The sequence below is a fragment of the Taeniopygia guttata genome, chromosome 10 (assembly GCF_048771995.1).
Source record: "Taeniopygia guttata chromosome 10, bTaeGut7.mat, whole genome shotgun sequence".
In the NCBI taxonomy this organism is placed as follows: Eukaryota; Metazoa; Chordata; class Aves; order Passeriformes; family Estrildidae; genus Taeniopygia; species Taeniopygia guttata.
Window position 1 is genome coordinate 1,079,982 of NC_133035.1, and position 21,593 is coordinate 1,101,574.

At 40.2% G+C, this 21,593-nt stretch overlaps 1 protein-coding gene across 4 annotated transcripts in view; it reads right to left on the reverse strand.

Moving 5' to 3' along the window:
* The window catches only part of SCAPER (S-phase cyclin A associated protein in the ER), a 136,245-nt gene that overhangs the window by 20,494 nt on the left and 94,158 nt on the right, over window positions 1–21,593 (reverse strand). For all 4 annotated transcript variants that reach the window (XM_002192032.7, XM_030281052.4, XM_030281053.4 and 1 more), the window contains 3 exons: window positions 15,674–15,903; window positions 11,919–12,074; window positions 2,465–2,702 (listed from right to left, as the gene is read on the reverse strand). In XM_002192032.7, the coding sequence (XP_002192068.6) occupies window positions 2,465–2,702; window positions 11,919–12,074; window positions 15,674–15,903 (624 nt within the window). The remainder of the gene's footprint in view (window positions 1–2,464; window positions 2,703–11,918; window positions 12,075–15,673; window positions 15,904–21,593) is intronic.

A 21,593-nucleotide genomic window follows, 5' to 3' on the forward strand; every position in this document is an offset into this window, starting at 1 on the left:
TAAAAGTAGGCAAATAGCTGTAACGTGGAGATTCAGAATTAGATTTTATCTGTGCAGCCTACAGCCTCTATTTAATAAACATGTCAAACAGACAGAGCGACACAGGGTCAAAGGGGAAAACTAAAGCACGAGGAATGAGCATGACAGTCTCCTAACTCCAATGAAACAGCAATGCAGGCCTGAGAAGATCTCTTTCATTTCAGAGTTTTCTATATTTTCTACCTTGTAGCCTGTGGTAAATACATATACATAAATCCCAGGCTATGGCATAGTTTAGTCCTGCTGAATTCCAAATACACCCAGCAAAAGCAGGATCCTTGACAATGAAACCAGGTTCAGCTGTGGATGCTTTAGATCTTGAACTTCAATCATTCTGGTAAATCAGTGTATTTTCAAAATTTAATCCTCAATACAGCCACTATTTACTGCTTTATGTCACGTAAATGCCATGTTCTCAGGTCCATCCTTATTTAATTAGTGCTGTCTGTGCATGCTGTGACCCAGTACTCTGGGTTTAACCTCCTCTGATAACAACAGGTCAAAGGGCACCTGAGTTTGTGTATAGAAGTTAAACTAATTTTTCAAGGAAACTATGCTTCCTTTTTAGCCAGAATTAATATCAGCTCAGGACCCTGTGCTGTTTCTCACTACCATCTTTCAATTGTTTATACTGTCAAATTAAATGAAATATATATCCATGAGCCATCTGTGCTAATACAAACTTGAGAATACCAGACCTCTTCTGCTAATCAGAACCCCCTATTCCATAGTCCTACCAATTTGTGATAAAATTACTCCTTAGAGATAATGATCACACAGTGCATAATGGAGGCTCTTCCCTCTGCTGTCTGCCAGCCTGCATTGCCCATGAGGTCAGTGTCCAGCAAACTGCCCCAGGTGGATGTTATTTTTAACATGACAGAAACAAATCACATTAATGCACGGGAAGGGAGAGCTGCTGAGGCTACCCCAGGGTGCCTGTCCATCACAAACAACACCATGCCCACAGTCCAGCACACAGCTGGACACCTCCTGAGCACAGCCCAGTGTCCATGAACTGGGACAAGCAGCTCCCACTGCAGCTGGGGTTCTGACCACCCTTCATGCAATAGCTACTGACTTGCACCATTTTAGGTAGAACAGACTAACACAGATCGTGGGGTTTGGAAGTTAATGCTGACTGTTCATTATAAATGCTGGGATGTACCAGTATGGGTAGAGGGATAAATACAGACAGGGTAAACAGGAGATGGTGTTTTAAAAACGAACAGTGGTTTCTTGGGCTATCAGGGAGCAGCCCTCCAGCCAGTGTGATTTGCTACAGCTCCCCTGCAAACTGTACCTGATCCAGCTCAAGCCTGACTCTGGCATACACCCTGTAACAGCCAGTCTCAAACCAAGAGGTGCTGAACGAGGGGTAGGAGGGAACTGCTTGACTGACAGAAAGAAATGGAGTCAGTAATGCGTGCAATGAAACTCCAGTCAAGATCCTGCTTCCGTCCATGTAAAGAAACCCTGACTGGGTTGGTGCTGCAGATGAACACTGCTGCACACAGAAGTCTTGCTGCTGTTATTACAGATGATACCAAATGTATTGAAAGTCCATGTCAAGAAACACCAACTGAATGAGCCACACTAAATTCCTGTGAAAAGCTCTTGCTGAGTTTAACGCATTTCAGATGGAGAGTGTGATAAAACATACTACAAATAACACATTAAATTAAAAAGAAACCTGTTATGTTGAATTGTGTAAGATTGAGGCTGCTAAGTATGTTTTCAAAGCAATGCCTTCTGACAGGTGTTTTATATTAACAATACAACTTTACTAACTTACCTCAGAAATATACCAGTATTTGCATGGCAAAATCATTCATTTACACTTGAACTCTGTTAACAGACAAAGGTACGCAGTCCTCAGGACTCAAAATGCAGCCTTTTTTTTTTTTTTAATTTAGTAAAAATTAAGAAAACATATTTTCCAATTTTTGGTCAACAAAATTTTACTTGCTAAAAAAATGATATCAAGCGATAATCAGTTTCAGCTGCACAATCTTAAATCAAGTGACCCCTGAAAGCACTGGAAAATGTAATATGTGGTTATAATACACGCAAATTCTTTCACAGAAGAAAAAGTGATATTTCGTCCTTTTGACTAAGATTTTTCTTTTTACACTTTTGGGGCTTAATAAATATAAAAAGTACTATACTAGAAACAAGTAAAAAAGAAGTTAGAAAACATAATGGTTCAGATTCAGCATTTATCGTATTCTAAATTTTCACTTTTTGGTTAAATTAATCAGCCACAACTATATGGTAGATATAACAACAGATACAAATTTTATGTATGAAACCTAACATTTAAAAATTCCTTCAATAACTAAGATCTTAAAGACAAAATTTATTCCAAAGATATAATCAATAATTAACATTATCCCACTAAGAGAAGTTTTAAAACATCTGTTACCTGGAAGGCAGGCAGGTCAAGAACAGCAAAACTGTTGAAGAAACGCAAACTCTGGATGGCGACCTGGACTGTGCTGGCAGCATAGCTGTCTTTGGGGCTGGCTGTGTTTGGATCCGAGATGGTGCCGTGGAACAGGACACAGTAGAGCATGTGCAGGACCCCCACCAGGTCTGTGGCCTGCAGAGTTGCCGTGAGTCCCGTGGGGTCCTGGCGGGCGCTGTCAAACACGCTGCAGGACCTGCCGAGGAACAGCGAGCGCTGAGAGCGAGCAGCACCCGAGGAGCCAAGGGCTAGAGAAACACTAAGCTGGCAACCAGGGAAAGCCTGGTGCCTGAAGTGCCAGGAAACCACATCATTTCCAGAAAATAATTGCAATAATTAGGGCACTGTCTCAAGCTCTCTCTAATTGCAGTGCAGCTGTATCATTCAGGATCTTGCTTCACATCCTGTGCCTGTGCTCCCGCTACCAGCGTGGAGCCTGGGGACACTGTGGGAGCACGAAGGGGCTCCATGCAAGCCCTGCCTCGGGTCAGCAGCCTGCTCTCACCTTTGCTGCTTGCAGTAGCAGCCAGCAGCAGTGGGAGAACTGCCTGGAGCCTCTCCCACCACAGTGATGGGCTGCAGGCACTGGAACAAACTGCCTACCTAAGTAGTGAAATAAGTTACTGGGAACAGATGATGTTAATCAAACGGTTCTGCAGGAATTGAAGCATGAAGCGTGGAGCAGTAAGAAAACACACTGCTTCTTACTCCAGTCAGATGCTGTTATGGGAGACTGCAGCAGGGCAGCAAAGCACAGGTAAGTGCACACAGGAAAATGGGCTTCTTTGCCATCTCTTGGGTGTGCACATAAAATAATGGAGAAGGTTTTTGGTTATCTAGGATATCAGCACAGACAGGCAAATAACTCAGGAAGACCCTTTCCATTCTCACATCCAGACTTCCAAAAACACTTCACATAATCCTTCACGATTTTTACTACTCATGTTTTTTCACATTATTAATAATCCAGAAGATGATGCAGGCCAACTGCTAAGGAAGACTCAGAATATCACTACCCTGGAGGCCAAATAATATGTGGAGGGTAGGCAAGCACAAAGTAATGCCCCAAAATAATTCAGCAAGTTTTATATTCTCTGAATTCTAATTCAAACCCATAACATAAATTATGTGAATTTCATTTTGGAAACACATTTGGTCAATATTGGTAATCAAAAGAAACACTAAAATAATAAAACACAGCAAACAGTAACAATGAAAATATGCTACATCAAGGTCTGTTTTTAACCTATCTACTATGTTTCCATCTTTAAAAAAAAAAGGAAAAAAAAAGGAAAAAAAGAGAAGGAAGCATCAATATCAAAAGAGACTACAAAGATTGAATATATATATGATTCCTTGTTATAATTAAAGGAATATATGACAAATTATATGAGAGAACATTACAAAAAGACAACTTAAATTAGGGTATTTTTCCCTTTTATAACTACTAAAAGCAAAGGAAACTGAAGTGAAAACCAGAACCATTTTCTAAAAATAATCTGCAAGTTTGAAGACCTCAGTTTAAGACAGCAAAGACCAGATACCCAGAGGGCTCAGAATATTCCTGTTGATCAGAACCAGAAAGGAGCTTTCCCTTGACTAGAACAGCTTTCAATAATCTCTCCTGTATCTGTACCAGGAGCACCCTGCACCCTCTCTTACAAACACTGGCTCCAGTGACATTTCCAACACAGATTCTAGGCAGGCTGACTAATTCTGCTCTTTACAATCACAGACGGACTTCTTCAACAGAGAAACTAAACCATGAGCTCAGCAACGACCAAGTTTTGGCAACCACCACCTTGTTCTGTCATTTTCACTTTTCCTAGTGAAGCAAATTAAGCAGGCAAGAAAGCATCACCTTACCCAAACCAATGTCTGTCCATGAGAATTTCTGTTAGCAGTACTCCATCGCTTCCTTGGACCACAGGGAGGGAAAGAGGCAGAGCAGGATGATGAACCTGCATTCCCCAGGTCCCAGAGCAGCCCTGAGCTCAGCTGAGTATGACAGGACAGTATTGGGCTGTACACAACTTGCTCTACTGGCACTCATCTGTTTCCACCACTGTCCCCACACATCTTTACCTTTACAAAGCAGTAGGTCAGATGATGGAAGGAGTGATCTCATCTGAAATTAGCACTCATGGGTACCATGGCTGAGTTATTTCTATTTATAGTCTGTGAATATTCAGTGCTGCTGAAAAAGCCATTCAGTGCTGTACCCTCTGCTGCTACCTCCAGGATCAATGTCCCAGACCTACTTCAGGGACACAAAATGCTACAGAAAAACCACTCCACACTGCAAAAGTAGTCCACAAGTCTCTGAATCAGATCTTTAGTAAAACACAAGCAAGAAACAAGAACAAAAGCAACATAGTTGTGAATGTTTTATTCCTTAAGACCCTAAGATTTACTCCACAAAGAATAAAAAGTGGAAAAAAGTGCTAGAGTTCTAAGTGGGGCTACACTGCACAACAATTTATGGTAGGGCTTTGCTATCCCTATGCCTGGAATCCATGCCCCAAATCTTCATTTTGAAGCTCTGTGGTCTCTGAGTGTGTGTGGAGTCAGCACAGACGCTTCCTGAGCCATCACCTGGCTGTGCCAGCTGTGCCTTTGGCAGATCCCTGCTGCAAAGTTCCAGGTGTGTTGGCACATCAGCCTGGCTGGGAGGGAGGCACAGACCTGATGGCTGCAGGAGGAGGGAGAGCTGGCAGCTCTGGGACCACCCTGTGCACAGCTCTGCTCTGTGGGTCTGGGCTCCCTGGTATTCCTCACTCCAAAATGCCTTCTGATGTCCAAGGATTTATTCTGCAGGATGCAGTAGCCAAAATGTGCTAACCATCACTTAGCCATCACTTAGTTACACTCAACTAACTAGAATGTTTATTGCCACAGGATCACATGAGAGCACAGCTCCTCCTGCCAACTAGTATTTCCTAACTTCACTCTTAACTACTTCAGCTGTACAAAACAGAAAAGTACACTCACAGTCAAATGATAACCCCAAATTAATTACTACATATGATACCTCGCAGAATTTTTTCTGACTCTGTGCAATCAGAAGATTGACCAATTTTACCAAAAGTTAAAGTTAGCTTGCTTTCAACTCTCACTCCATCATTATTTTTAAACAATTCCATATGAGAAAGCTTACATGGCTGGATGAAATCCTTTTACTGTTTTGTGCTGTTCTGGGGCAGAGAATCAATCAAAATATACATTAAAGAGTCAACTGTAAAATAACTAAATGCAAGCATTAGTTTTTTCACAGAAAAGATGTTTTGAAGTTTGTACAGAACAAAACTATTAAAGAGAAATTAAAAATCTGTCTTCTAGATTTGATGGATTGAAGAAAATGCAACAAAGAATTTATTTTGGATGTTGTCTGTACTACAATTAACTGTATGTGAACAGAACACTGGCTCCTGTTGAACTGAACTTCTGGTTCCACCACTTTAAGCCTAAATGTTTATAACAAAAGGTAAAAGAAGTTACTTGTACTTGCTGTGGGTTTTAGAATAGAAAAAAAAAGCTGTATGAAATTATGTAAAATAAAGCATGAACCTCAGCCTCTACTGCTCTGAATGATTTTTCTCAAGTCTGCACAACACTGGGTTTCATACATTTAGCAGATTTTTAGTTCCCCTCAAAACATAAGCCCAATGAAAATTCAGTTCTCTTGGGACAGATTGAAGCAAAAACCCCCAAAAACCTTCATAACATAAGATGACAATGTCACACCAGAAAATCAGACTTTACACAACTGAAGAGATCAGATTCCTAGAGCTGCAATTCCTCTTAATTCTCCTATTTAAAGAAACTTTGAGTCTGTAACAGCTGCAAAAGTAAAATATTCACTATGGAGAAAACCCCTTCAATAAATCCCTGAAGGGAAGCAAGACCCACTGGATTTTTCACATTGGCTGATAGAGCTGGGAAAACAAACAGGCTTTAAAACTTTACAAGTCACAGTAATTATGTGTTAAATATAAACACAGAAAAACAGACAAATATTTATATTACAGTTGAACAACCTGCACAATCTTAAAAAAAAAAAATTAATGAAATGCACAGAATTTTCATTATGGGCCACTGTGATTTTCAGCTTGGCCATCAAGGGATCTCAGGAATTGGTATATAATCTGTGATTTACAAAAAGAGTTTAAGAATTAAAAAATGTGGATATATCCATCACAAGAAAGAAAGAAAGATACTAAACAGTGTTACTTGGTTGCTTAAAATACACCACTATTTATTAGAAACAGGAATTCAATACAGCTTGATAAGAAACAGCATACTCTGAAGAACAAGTATAAAACTACAATTTCTCCAAGCTTCAATATGAGCAAACTGTTTATATCTGAAAACATATTGTTTTAAAAACCAGCTGAGCTAACAAGCAGACAAGCCTCTCTAAGAGTATACATTATAATGTTTGTATATTTGAAACATATACTCCTGATTAAAAACATGGAGTAAAATGAAAACATGACTTTCCAAGAAGCTTAGAATATAATCTGTTGGGGTTTTTTATTATTAGGATTTAAAAACTATCATCAGTACTTTTTGCTTCTAAATTATTTTATTTAGAAAGAGATGTCAAAATAAAGAGACAAAATAATAATAAAAGATGAAGCACCTGTCAGACCTTGCTACAATTCCCACTGTCAAGCAGGGATTGCAGTGCTGCACAGAAGTGATGAACTGAAGCCTTCCAGTAATTTCAGACACAAGTCAGAGTCAGTTTAACAACACTTGCTGGAGCTGCTGTACCTTGGAAGTGCTGAGAAGCAAAACCAAGGTTGAGACAGACTTTCATCTGGCCCCCCATACAGCAGCCAAAGCAGACATTATCTTAATGACTGCAATAAAACTGAGCCCAGCCCACTTCTGTGTGGATCTGGGACATGACAGGCACTGTTTCCCTGATCAGACCCTGCATCTGCAGCTTTCTGCCACTGCATCTGGGAACCACAGCTTCATTAGCTGCTGACACACGTTTATATACCCTACCACTGCTCTGGGACAGAACAGCAACAGTTTAATTACTGCACTGCTCTGACACTGTATTTTCCTGGGGTAATGAGAAAGCTTGAAGGCAATTCTTAAATAGAGGAAACTGCAAAATTTTCTCACCTTGGAACACCTGGTGTTCCAAGGACCTACATAATCTGTGGTACTGTTATTTGCAATATTCCCTCATGCACAATGCAGCATTCTCCTTGTATCTGTGTCATTGCTCTCTACTCTACTGCTCCTGGGGAGAACATTCTGCCTCAGTGACTGACTCCTACCCTGCAGTACTGCCCTGTGTCTCCCCCTGCTCCTTGCATTAAGGAACATTTCTGTGTCAGTGGGAGTTTATTCACTCACATTCATGGGCAGGAGTGAAGCAAGGCATTAACTCTAGCCCTCCACAGAGCAACAATTAAACTTCTGGGACAGGAACCTGAGGTCCAGAGAAATAGGGAAAAGGGGATCTAGGCTGGATGAACACTGGGCACTACAGAAGACAGGAACATAAGCAAAACCTTTGTTGTGCTGATAAAGGACCAGCCATGGAGATTCTCACTTAGTGCTCCCCCCTGCTTTTAGGGAAGGTTGAGCTGAGGCAGCAGGGCCATGCTTTTATTAATGCTCCTTGCATTCCAAGCCTGCTCATTGTTTTCTGTCCTGTGGGTACAAGCCAAGCACATTCCATGTGTGTAGTCAGGACCTGAGGGCCCAAAATAGGCCTTGAATCTCTCATACTTACAATGATACACCCTGGAAAACAGGGCTGTCATCTTGAATATTGCTACTGGACATTTGCAGTTCCACACAGATTTCAAGAGGTCTATATGGCCACACTACCCCATATAAAATGCATTTAATATTTTGCTTTATTTCAGGATAATAAAAATGTATCTGTTTTCAATTGCGGCTACTGTTACTCCTAATGGTGAGCAAAAACCAGTTAAGCATTACCAGGGCCACAATTTTCAAGGCTAAGTATCAAATGCCAGGATCATCTGCTCAGCAGAGAGCTCAATAATCAGACATGCTGCATTTTCTGATTTCTCCCTACAAACAATAAGGGACAATGCCCTGTTTTCAGCTCTCATACACCTTTTTTTAATTTAAACTCATCAGGGAGGAAGGAGCTCTCACCTCCACTGTTATCTATAGATGCAAAACAGAATTAGAAAAATAGGACTTCCAGTTGGAGGTCTCAAGTCACTCTCAAAGATTCTCACTGTGTAAGAAAAGAGGACAAAAAGTGTCAAAATAAGTTTGAAACACGGTAACAAGTTATTACGGTTTTCAACAATTGATTTTTGATATGTATTCCAGTGTTTGGAAAATGTGCTATTCCATCCACAGCAAAATTTCAATTAAAAGAATCAATCAAGCGTTTATTAGCCAGTATCAAAAATGGTAATTTGAAAAGTAAGATCAATATCAAAGTTAAATCTTTTTTAAAGACCTTGATCATTAATGGAAAGAAAATCCCTCTCTTATAATAGGGTATGTTTATAACATATGCTCAGAATAGATTCTCTTATTTTAATAACATTTTATGATTTTAAAATTGAAAATCCTCCAATTTATGTTTCTACATTAGTAAGACCTTTCTTTACTGTATCTAACTCCATGATTTTGGACTTTTTTTTCCTTCAAGTCTATCACAGTAATAAAATAAGTCTCTTATTTCACGTCTTAAAATTTTACCATCTACATTATATCAACCAGAGACCTCATTTAAAACATAATGTTGATTTATATATATGTATATATAAAATAATTTGAGGTGATTCTCTAATAAACATTATTGTTGTGACACCTTGCCTGACATAGAGGCACATGCAGAGAGGGACTTGACTGATATCTCTTCAGTGCCTACAGAATTATTACCATGAAGGAACTGTCCAAATACACACTGGGTATGAATTCAGAGCTTGGTTTAGAAATACTCTGCTGAATTTGGAGTTTTATGACATGTGCTTTTGAGGAAGGCAGGAAGACAGCTCTTCCTACCTCAGAGCTCCAGAAATGGCCCAACATACTCTGTACTCACAGAACTGGATCTTTTAATTGTTTAAAACCTGAGTTTTAAACAAGAGCTCCTGGCCCTCTGGGGATATGGTAATTACAGTTGCAGTACAGCTCCCAACAACCTGGTGAGATCTGAATGCACAGGAGAAGAATCCCACAGCTCACAGAGGATTTCCCTGTTGTGCTGGGCTGGTTTGAGCCCTGAGCTGGTCCTGGTACCCCACCCAATATTTACTGTCCTGTGTCAGCTTCCCACTATGCCACTCACTGCTGCACTCTGAGATCTGCACACAGACCAGACAGCACTCTACCCCAGTACTCTCATGAATTTAATATCGAATTACAACTTTCTGTGTGAAAGTTGTAACAGATAACAGCCTGATAAAGCTCTACTAAAAAAAAAAAAAACCAACAGATTAATTTTATATCCCCATCCCCTGCTTACCACTAAGGAACGTAAAGAAGTTTCCAGCCTGGAACCATCTTATATGGGAGGATATATGAAAAAAACATTTCAAAATTGCTCTCGCAACAATGGCAAAAGCCTGCCATTAATTTGGCAAAGCTTCTTTTCATGCTGCAGTGTCAGAGCACTTGAAATACCTCCTGGGCTCCTCAAATTTCAGTAACAACCTCAGACCTTGGCTGATCAGAGTGGCTGGGATGGACAGAGGGCTGCAACAAGCAGGCTGGTTTGGTGCTCAAGCCTGTATCAGTTGAGCTGGAGAATGAGAAAAGCTCACTGGAAAGGCTGCAATGCCACCACCATCATTCACCAAGAATGAAAGAGGCATCTGTATTTCTTACAGAGGGGCTGCCTTTTGTGCTGCAAATCAGGTATCACACATAATGTATTACTGTAGTGTGACATATTTAAGAATTCAATAAATTTGAGCTCTGTTTCTGCCACCTTAATCTGTCTTTGGCAATACCTTTTTTTTTAAATCACCTCCAGCACTGAGGACTTCTGTAACAAGACAGAATTACATTCTGCATACACTGCTTAAATGACAGGGGACTCAGGTGATGAAAGACATGTGATTTAAATTGCCCTTCTAATCAGTTACATCAAGGCTTTTGATCTTGAAGTGAAAGACAACAGTTTTGAAATCTCCAGGTTCATTCTTCTCATTTCTTTTCATGCTCAAATGAACAATCTAACCTGCAATCACGAACAACCAGCACCTTCGGATAAAATCCAGAGCATTGCTGTTTATGGAGGTTGTGGGATCAGATACTTTTTGGTGTAACTGTGAAGAAAAACACTCAACCCACCAAAATTATTCTGGTGCTACAAAAACCAGATGTTCTTGATGCATGTACGTGTGCAGTGCTGTACTATTTTGGGGTGCAAAGATGTCTAATGTTTTGGTGAAGTGTGTGCCTGCTACAGAAATTCCAAATCTTGTATTACTCGCTCTGAGCTAGAACTATTATTCCACTAACAGAAGGGTGATGTTTTTATTATTTTATTTAGTGAGTATTTGACTTCTGGCAGTGCTTTGCTGGAATTTAAAATGCCAAGTTGGCAGCTTTCAGAAAGGGAAATTTCAGTAAGTTGGGATGGTCTCTTTGGGCTCCTACTTCTCGCAGCTCTTTTTCCATCTGTTTGTGTCCCTGGCTACCAGCAACAGCTCTTACCTACAGCTTTGTTTCTTATGCTATGTTTTATTAGCTCTAGGTTTTCAACCCTAGCATCATTTTACCCTTCAGGAATGCATTGTAAAGTTCTCTTAGCCTTGATTTTTCCTGAAATGTGTAACAGTAACGGTGTGGTAGGTTCTAGTAAGTGCAGCTCAAAGCTCTGAAATTTTGACTCTCACATGAGTGTCAGGCTGTCCTACAATGCAGACCACAGAAGTCCAGATTTGCTGGCAGGCGCACACCCTCATACACACTTCCCACAGCCTTGGTTAGGTTACAACAACAAGCATTTTGCATTAGAAAATTCCCTGAAAAATCTAGTAATAGCTTTCTTTATGGAAAATAGAATTTCCTTGCTGACAGTGGTAATTTAAAGAACAAGAGCTGAATTAGGCTGCTCTCGAGACAAATCATAGAGACAAATCAATTAACAGTTGATTTTAGCTGATAATAAAATACCTCTTGAAGTCCTTGAGACTGGACACCTCAAACTATCAGCGATAAAAGCCTGTGTGGAATGATGAGTAAAGGAGGCAAAGTTTGCAGTTCTGATAGATGGCTTATAAGCAGCAGGCTTGGTGCAGGTAACTCATTACAGGCTGCTGGTAAGAGGCCGAGCAGAGGGACTCTCCAGCACCATTTCTGTCCCTGTGTGTCTCACAGAGGGCCAGCTCTGGCTGGCAGCCTCAGCAGGAGGCCCTGCCTGAGCTGACAGAGGCAGTGCACTCACCTTCCACTGACAGCCCAGCACAGCTGGCACATCCCATGCAGCACCGCTGTGGCATTCTGCAGGAAACTTGCAATACTGGGATTCTCATCAACAGGGCCTTGAACAGACAGGAAACAGCAACACAGCTTGTCCACCAGTCCCGTGTTCACCACATAACTACAAACAGAGGAAAAGGTGTATTATAAAAAACAGTTCCACAACAGTTTTAGCAACTTTGCAAAGAAGTAATTTTTGCTTCTTGGCTATCAAACCGCTCAAAAAGCAGGTGGTGATCACTTAAATGCTCTTTCTGAAAGGGTTCAATAGAACAATTCCAATTACAATAACTTCAGATCTGGCTCTCTCTGACTATCAGTAGTTTTTGTTATGAGATCTGAGAGTTGTAGGATAATTTGTATTATTCTGTAAAAGGAAGATGAGTGTGTTTATTTTAGCATACTGCTAGGAGGACAATGGAATTTTGCCATAGTTAGATGATTTATAATATTCTTGATAGCTCTGCAACAGCACAATTTCTTTTTAGCATGAAGAGGTAAACTCTGTAGAACACACTAATTCAAGAAGACATTGATGTTCCCCAGAAAATGTTTTATAGCAATTCATACATCATAGCAACCACTGGCCAATTGTTGGGTTTTGTTCCCCTCTTATAAATACATATATGCAACAGCTCAGGGACTAATAGAATATGAACAACCTTCTAATATCAGTATAGAAGGATCAGGATCAAAAAACCTCCTCAGAACTCAAGCAAATTCAATATAGAAAAAAAACATCTAGTGACATTTTTTTTAAACTGAAAACTCTCTTCTTTTTTATTAGGGTTAACCAGATCATCATTGCTGAACCTCAGACCACAACTGCTGACGTTCCTTCTCTGAATTTCTAATAGCTTGGAAATATATGTTGAAAAAATCTGCTCTTCACCCTTGTACCAAGATCTCTCTGTCCCCAGCAGATTCTCTCACACTTTGATCATTATCAGCTCCACTTAAACCATGCACATATGTATTTTTTCCGTGTCACTTTGCTGATATCACCTCCCTTTACCTACTTTCCTTTTCTACCATAAACATTCAGCTTCTCAGACTTAGCCTTCTCAACCACCATATTCTGCTGACTTAGGTGAGAACAACACTATGTGAACACAAAGGTTCACTGTAATCACCTTCCTTTCTTTCCCCTCAAATTTTCTTTCTATTTTCCTCCACTCCTATGAAGTGGGAGAAACCTCTTGTCAAAATCAGGAGAACTGCTGTTTTATCCTGTGCCTCCACCTCACTGAAAAGACATGGGGAAGCAGTTGCCTTCAGACACCAACAAATGATCCACTGTTCCTACCCTGAGTGCCTACACCAACCTCCTGCTCCTGAGTTCACTGTCCCACCAGCAGCTCCCCAGGTGCCCTTGGCAGAGATGGCTCTAAGAACAGAGGCTCCTGGAGAAGGGAACGCCACTGGCTTTAAGTTTACACCATGGCTAGACCTCCCTAACTTGGCTTGACAGGGAACATTATTAAATAATACTGATTCTAGTCAATAAAGACTATTGATTAGATAATGCTTCTCACAGAAGTGAAACTGTTTATTAAAAATAACTATTCCCTCACAACATGTCCTACGGTCTGATTTTGAAAGAACAGGTGGTTTTGACATAAGGGAAGAAAACCTCATCCTTTTTCAGACACTGCTGCTGCTCAAAGACAGATTTCTCTGCCAATGTCCACCCTAGTGACACAAAGCTTTTGGAAGAAGAAAAGGAATTAAGACTAAAAATACGGATATAAAGTAAGAAGAATGCAGCATGGAAGACTTTTAAAGCTGCTGAAATACAGCAGTTAAAAACACATAAAGATGCACAAAGATTATTAAGTACACACTCATTGTGCAGATAAATTTGTTCTATTTAGCAACATGAGAGGTTACTAGCATTAAGTTTCTTGCTGATTTTGATCCAAGCAATCCACCCAATCACACAGGTGATAAACAAGTTCTCCTGCATTAGTGGAATAATTCCAGGAACAAAGTTGGGTGTTAGATACATCACAGTCACAGAGAAATGCTGAGTGCTGGAAACACCTCTGAGAAATAGGAGGGAAGAGGAAGAACTAAATAAAATAGAGCTAATACTGATAGATGGTGGCTCTCAAAAAGGCACAACCTTTCTCATCAGCATTCTCTTCCCTAGCAGCATCTCTCCAGTGCGACACCTGCAAACTGTGTCCAATGTCCCCCTCCTTCCCACCCACACCTGGGCACAGAGCAGCTGCTCTTCTGGCAGAGAGGAAATGGATGAGAGCTTTCAGTCTGCTGGACTATTCTTCACTGGCATCCAGAGACAACAGGAAGATGCATGGAGCGCTCCTTTCCTTGGGGAACTGAGCACACAGATAAGTGGAATGTCAAAGCTCTCTAATCTATTGCCTCCATCTCTTTTTACCCACAGAAGCACAGTTGAAATAACATGGCTACCCTTTTGATACCCAGACAGCACATAGATAATTGGTGTTTATGCATCAGGTCTAATAGTCCCAAACACAAAAAAAAGAAAAAAAAGTTCAGTGTTCCTCTTTCTTTCCCCATCCTCCTAAAACTCTCACTTAATCAACTCCCCATGACATATGATACAATGACCTGGAGGTGAAAGATTCTCATTAATGACAGAATTTGTCTGTTTTTGACTGGTTTAAAATGCCCTCTCTCTTTTTTTCCTAATTGCACCATTACCTTGTCATCATGCCTTTCATTCCCCATTTATAACCAGATCCCCTAAAGTGCCTGAGGTGAGGGACCTGCTCGGATTCTCATGTCTCTCCTTATCTTGAGGGTCTGCCTGTGCTGGGCCCAGTCAGTGTCAGATGTCTGCTCGGCACAGACCTCCCACCCTCCCATTCATAAATTGCAGAATACAACATCCTGAAATTTCACACTCTATCAAAACCTGTTCGGGGAGAAGGAGAGTTACATGAGAACACAGAAGTTTTAGAGGTCACTGGTATCTATGACAACTACTTGTTTTGCTTTCCTCCTCCAGATGTCCTCTTTGTCTCCACCAGCATCATATCAGACTTTGAAACGTCTGAAGGCTCACTGTGACATGTTTTCAATAGCATATAAAAAATTTCATTTCTTCAGAGGGTTGAAGACACAGTGGTGACTACTTATATGATAATTTATTTATAACTATTTATATAGTTTACCAGTGAAACTGTACACTTTTAGCAAGTCTAGTATACTGCTGGATATATATTAGTTTCATATATTTAAAATATGCATTAATGTATGTACTAATATATATAGGTTCAGCTATCAAAATGCAGCAACATGATAAGATCAGATTCTAGGAATGACTGGGTGATTTTTATAATAGGAAATGTATATTTTATCACAAGTTTATATAAATGCATGTATGACATGAGAGACCACAGGCAATAGGCACACATGGCTGGCATAGAGAACTGAGAGAAAAACATATGGAAGCTAGCTTCTAGGTAAGCAGGAGAGAAAATTATTGGAAAGGACATAAAAAACAAGTCCAAAAATAAAAGAATCCTGGGTTTCTGTATTTCTTTGTCTGTAGTTTTTTGAACATTTTTGATTGAAAATACAGTTTTCAGTAGTCTTCTTGACTACCCACACAAACTAGTCTCACTGCATTAAGGTTAAAGCAGTTTGTTCCTCTCATAAATCAATGCAATTTGCTTTCTCTCTCATAAGGAATGAGACTTAGAAAAGTTTAATTATCTTTTTTTAAACCTGATTAGATCTTGGACTCTGCTGCTGAAGGCTTCCACTTGTGAGGATTTACTTTTCACTTCCTGTAGTATCTTCAGTGCAGTAGAGTGGTTGTTTCCATCTGGGAAGCTGGAGATGAGACATCTGAAAATCACAGCAGTTACCCTCAGAAGTCCTGTTGTTAAACCTTCAAATACCTGCTTATTTACACTTCTGCTTGCAGTAGCATTATGGTCATCTGGAACACTAATCTAAGTAAAGAGAAAAAAACCACAAACCACCAGAATTCAGTAAAACTAACCAAAGTTTGTAGAGAAACATTTACAAATTTGCATAGGCCTACACCGAAAGTAATAATAAAGTAACATTCTAGAGGCACCCATGGACATTAAACCATTTTGGTTACAAGGTAAGGTAAAGCACATAATCCAAGTTGGACCAGAATAAATCAAGTCAAAAGAATGCCCTGTCTGAGAACCAAGGAAGCCTGATAGCAGCAGAGCATGCCATTAGTATGACTGTTATTATGCCTAAAAGATCACCAGCGATCACTGCCCTTGTCCATCAGAGGTCACCCATCTGTCAATCATGCCAGAAGCACAACACCCAGTTCTCTCTGAGCAGACCTCAGAGGAATCTCATTTTTCTGCATCATTTAACTAGATCCCACTCCTAAAAAGGTGAAGTCGAGCTGTACAACATGTAAATCTGAAGACAAATCTATATGCAGGATACAGATCTGGAAGGAGATTATTACTAATGGAGAGTATAATTTTTAAAAAACTCGTTTCATTTTTCCATTTCTGCAGTCCAAGGTAATTAATCCAGCTGAATCCCGCCCTGTTACAATCAAACAGTAAGTGGAGTGTGTATGAAGTCGTGCAGTGTTGGAGGCACACAGTGGCAGCAGTCAGGGCTCAGGGCTCCTGGAACATCCCCATGGCTGATGCTGCTGGGCCAAACCCACATCCCTCTGCTCTGCCACAGCCTGAGGGTTGACACAGGCATTAGGGATCAATACAGGATGAAATGTCATTTTCCTTCCAGGTTAAAATCATTTATGCTCAGTATATGCAAGTGAGGCCAGAGAAAAGCATTCCTCCTCGTATAGGTATCAGGAGGGATTTGGTGACACTTGGTGACAAAGAAAAACATGCACATTTCTTTATTATTCATTAGCTCTGAGCCTTGTGCTGGTACTTAAAACTCATTGTAATGGTCTGTTTCTGGTGCTGAGCCAAAAGAGCAAGTGAGAAGTCTTTAGCTGCTTATTCAAGTTCAATAGGAAAAACAATGCTACGTTGCTCCAGTAACATTTGTTGACTAAAATAATTCATGCCTAATGATACCAATTGCTCACTGAAACAGATGGACTGAGCTTTGCAAGGTGTAAATAAACTTAAATGTGGCAACTTTGTGCTCGGAACATCAAGTTTTAAAAATTGCTAACAAATGCTACTTACTGCTTTTTTTCACCTTAGATAAAAAATTATACATGCTATTTTTTAAAAGATTTAATAATACCTTGCAGCAGAGCCTTTGGTTTTCTGTAATGAGTACTACTATGAGTGGATAATGTCTGGTTTTGTCTCCAGTTCAATGTACATAGGAGAAATGTATTTTCTAAGTATATAGTCCTTAGCTATAAAAGTTTATGCTTTAAAAAAACAGCTCTTCCTAATTTGTAAAATAAATAGATCTTGCACTTACTAGAGTAATTTACTGCAGAGCTAATTTCATGTTCAATTTTTTTGGAAAACATCTGTGTTAATTAATATAAGTGAGAACAAATGTGGTTTTTTACACAGCGTTATGTCAAACAACAGACAGAAGGAAATACTGCTTGACAGAATATGGGTAATTTTGAACTTAATTCCTTGAAGATTCTCCTTTTATACTAACTCAAATGAGTGACAACAGATCAGCTCTTTTACTGAAGAAATAATTAATGGGATAGTGTGAAAGTATGTTGAGATTTATGTTCAAAATTAATTGGTGTGCTTGCAGAAGCAAAATTAATTGGGGTGCTTGCTTGTTGATTATTATATCAAGCAAGGGGGTAAGAAATCTTAAGATTTAATAGTGTAATTATGAAAGCTTTCAAGCTCTGGTTTCTTTGTGTCAATTACAAAATAAGTTAGTTAATGATATTCAGAGAAACCGTGTTGAACATGAGCTTTGAATGGGTAGATGTAACATTCCACATTCCTGAGTTTTAACAGTTTATATGACAAAAATCTACAGGTGTGATTACACACTTAAACTGATTTGTTGAGTAATTGGTATAAAACAATTTTAAATCACAATGGAAAATCACAAAATGTGTAACTACTGTCCAAATATCTGACACATCCAACACCTGAATGCTATTTTGGCTTTTCTGATGGCTGACTTTGCTGGGCCTAATCAAGAGTCTTACTTTCTTTAAGTCGGTTCTTGATTTGGAACACTCTGGTGACCTGAGTCTCAGCTCTGGTACAGACTCCACACAGTGATAAACTATTCCTTAGAGAATTCACCCTGTGCAGGGGTTCCCATGCTTGTACAGAGCTGCCATAAGCTCTTCAGCTCTGCCCAGCATCTTGGGCTTAAGATGCTGCAGAATATGGCCCCAATCCAGTAAAGCACTTAGGCACACATTTAATATAGCTGCAAATGCTCCCCTGTTCTGACTCACATAACCAAAATACCTCTGCAGATCAGAGCACATTCTCCTTCTGTGCTAACAAAAAACACCAAACAATTTCCAGTTAACAATGTAGAAGTCCAGGTCCAGCACTGACAACTCATTCATATTTTTATTTCATAAAAGGCATAGTCCTCCACAGCCATGGGGAATTTTAAATGTACAGTTGGTAAACCTAAACGGAAAGACTTCAGACCTTTAGAAGCACACAATTTTCCTTCATTTGGTCAATTATTTTTTATCATTCTCCCATTACCAAGAGTGACTTTGTTCTTTTAGCATGTGTAGTCATTGGGCTTGCCTCAAAAACACTCTGAAAAGTACACCTCAGTCTCAGCAGGATGTCAGACTTTCTATGTAGTAACTAGTGAACCAAAGAAATGGAAGTGGCTCAGTGCATGGGCTTGCAGTGGTGCAGGTAAAGGTTTCAATTTTAAATTCCCTACCCCTAAACACCAGCATGTCATTACCTCTTCTACTCCAGGCCTGTTTTCAGAATTTACTACTCTCCACATGGGCTTGTGTCCTGGTTTAGGGAAAATTTGGGAGAAAACCTCTAAAGGGGTTTCCTCTAGAAAGCAAATTCAAGTGGCTCCTCCCCCAGCAGGTTTGGGAAAATATTTACTTGGAGAAAAGTGGAAAAAAACTGTTTATTTAACAGGCAAAGCATTCACCAGCACAAAAAATGAGCAACATTAAACAACAAAAGTTACTGCTGCTCTGAAGAGATTACAACCTCAGCAGGTTTTTTCTGGGAGCTGCAGCTCGGTCACTCAGTCTCCGATCAGTCCCTCCTGTGCTGGGAATGCCGTGGCCCAGAGGCCACAGATACGAGCTGCTGCTGCTTGTCTGGGTGTTCAGTCCAGAGCAGGTTTAAAGAGCTCCAAAGGAAATGGAAAACCACAGTCCAGGGAACTCCTCTGCTTCAGGCAGCTAAAAGTTAACTAAAAGCAAAAGAGAGCTCTGTCCCGCTGTCTGTCCGGGAGCTGGGATGTGGAGGAATGAGTGCAGTTTCTGAAAACAAACTGTGCACTTCTTCTCTCCATGCACTTCGCTCTCAGAACCAGTCTTCAAGGTGCAAAACTTATTTCTGGGCTAAACAGATGAATGGGGATAGGAGCATCATAAAGTCACCCCAGGACAGCCTGTTATTAGGGACTGAGGGAATTGTCAGTGCCACACAGCTGAACCCTGTGGAGACAGATGTAATTTCAAAATGGACTAGAAGAGTCAGATCTGCCTTGGATTTCACAGTTCTTGTCATCATCAGTGCTAACATGGAGCTGTTTGATGCAGCACAGAAGAATAAAAAAAAAAAACTGACCACAAATGGTGAAGAAACTGCAATAGGATGTATACTGTCATTCTGAAGAACCCCAATTAAATGGAAACACATTCCAGGCAAGAAGTGGAGAAGAAAAATTACTTTCCTGTGACTAGATAGCCAGATTAACTTAAACCTAGTAAATTTCATAGGCCACTTACCCAAAATATAGTCCAAATTTAAGCACTGTATTTTGGAGAAGAAAAAAGTAACCAGCAACTGGGTTTTGATCCCTACATTTGTTTGATGGCTACCTCACCCAATGTTCACTGTACATTCACTAATGATGTCTTAGAATTTTCAGATACTATTCATTTAAAGATTGCCTTAAAAAATAATCACTGGGATCTGTCATGGTATCACACAGACAGGTATGGTTTAGGTGTATGGCTTCTCAGCTATCTTTGGTGAAAATACATGACAGCTGCCGCTTGACTGGAAATAAAACCTCCAAAATATGAAATGATCCTTACATGCCTTATAGCTCCATTCATTACTTGGTTTTGTTGGTATGAAACCTTCCAAAACAGACAACTAGAAAATCTGCAATTATTGTGCAACTATCTTCTGGCTACAGTAGACAAAGAAGAGCAGAGACAGCAATAAATAAATGAAGCTGCAACTCCAGCACAAGACCTGTAAGAACGTAGGTGGGAAGGTTTGATCCATTAATCATGGAAATCAGGAAACACCCCTGCTGTCCTCAACAGACACTGATTTAGGCATTACCAGGGCTAAGGAGGCTGAGGAAGGTAACAGGCTAAGTCAGGCTACAGAAGGTTTCCTACCAGTCCCTTTAGGCAGGAGGCAAAGAAAGGTCTAAACAGGATACTTCAAACTATTAACCTGGACAGGCTCGATCACACACACAAACACACAAAAACCCAAACCAAAACTAAATCCACATGAAACTGGCTGGAAGTAGGGTTCATGCTAGATGTATTCAAGATTATATTGAAATGCTTCTCAAAACACTACTGTTTCTGTCTTCAGCAAATATTGGCATACTTGTTTAATAATTTGTTAAAACCTTGCAAATATACATTCTCATTTATTACTCCTGGTATTACTTTGGGCTTTATTTTCCAACTGTAAGTGGAAATACACATGACATAGGCAAAGGCTGCACCACACAGCTCAACCAACCAGGAAAAGTGGAGGCCGTTAAAAGTCTCTGGAGGTATATTTTAGTATTTTGGTATTCAGAGCTGCTCTCAGTTTTGTACATTTCTTTTTTGTAAAAAAAAAAAAAGAAAAGAAAAATTCAAACTTGATCTGATTTATTATATTTACAAGAGAGAAAAATCAGGGTTAGAAAAGCATCACTGTTTTTGAGTTTTGTACTCAAATATGCACTTCATGGAACTATGAAGATACCCCAGTTTAAGGGCCAATTCTGCATGAAGAGAACATAAGAGACTTTCTGTAAAGGAAAGAAAAGTCCACTGTGGATCATGGGAAACATTAAGCTTTAATTACAGTTTTGCTGCAATTCAAGGGTAGTATTTGGCAACAGACTGAAAAGAGCTCTAAACGCAGTAAATTTTCCTTCTGCAGTATCTCTGAGCTCTAGGTGGCCAGCTGTGCCCAAGAAATCCCCGTGTGCCCCTTCAGGAAATCGCAGGTCGCTGGGCAGGGCAGGGCAGGGCAGGGCAGGGCAGGGCAGGGCTGTGGCAGCAGCAGTGAGCCCGGGCAGCGCAGAGGGGCTGCAGGACTCCCCGGGCAGGGCGAGCACCGCACCCGACACCCGCCAGGCTCCCGGAGATCCCGGAGCAAGGAGCGGCAGCTGCCACGGCAGCGGGCACGGCTGCGCCTGGCTTTGCTTTGTGTCAAAGAACTCGGACTATCCTCTTAAAGTGTTCATCAACAGCCCTATGGCTTGTTGATTCTAACAGCGTTACTTAAATTATTAAAAGTATGTACATAACTTT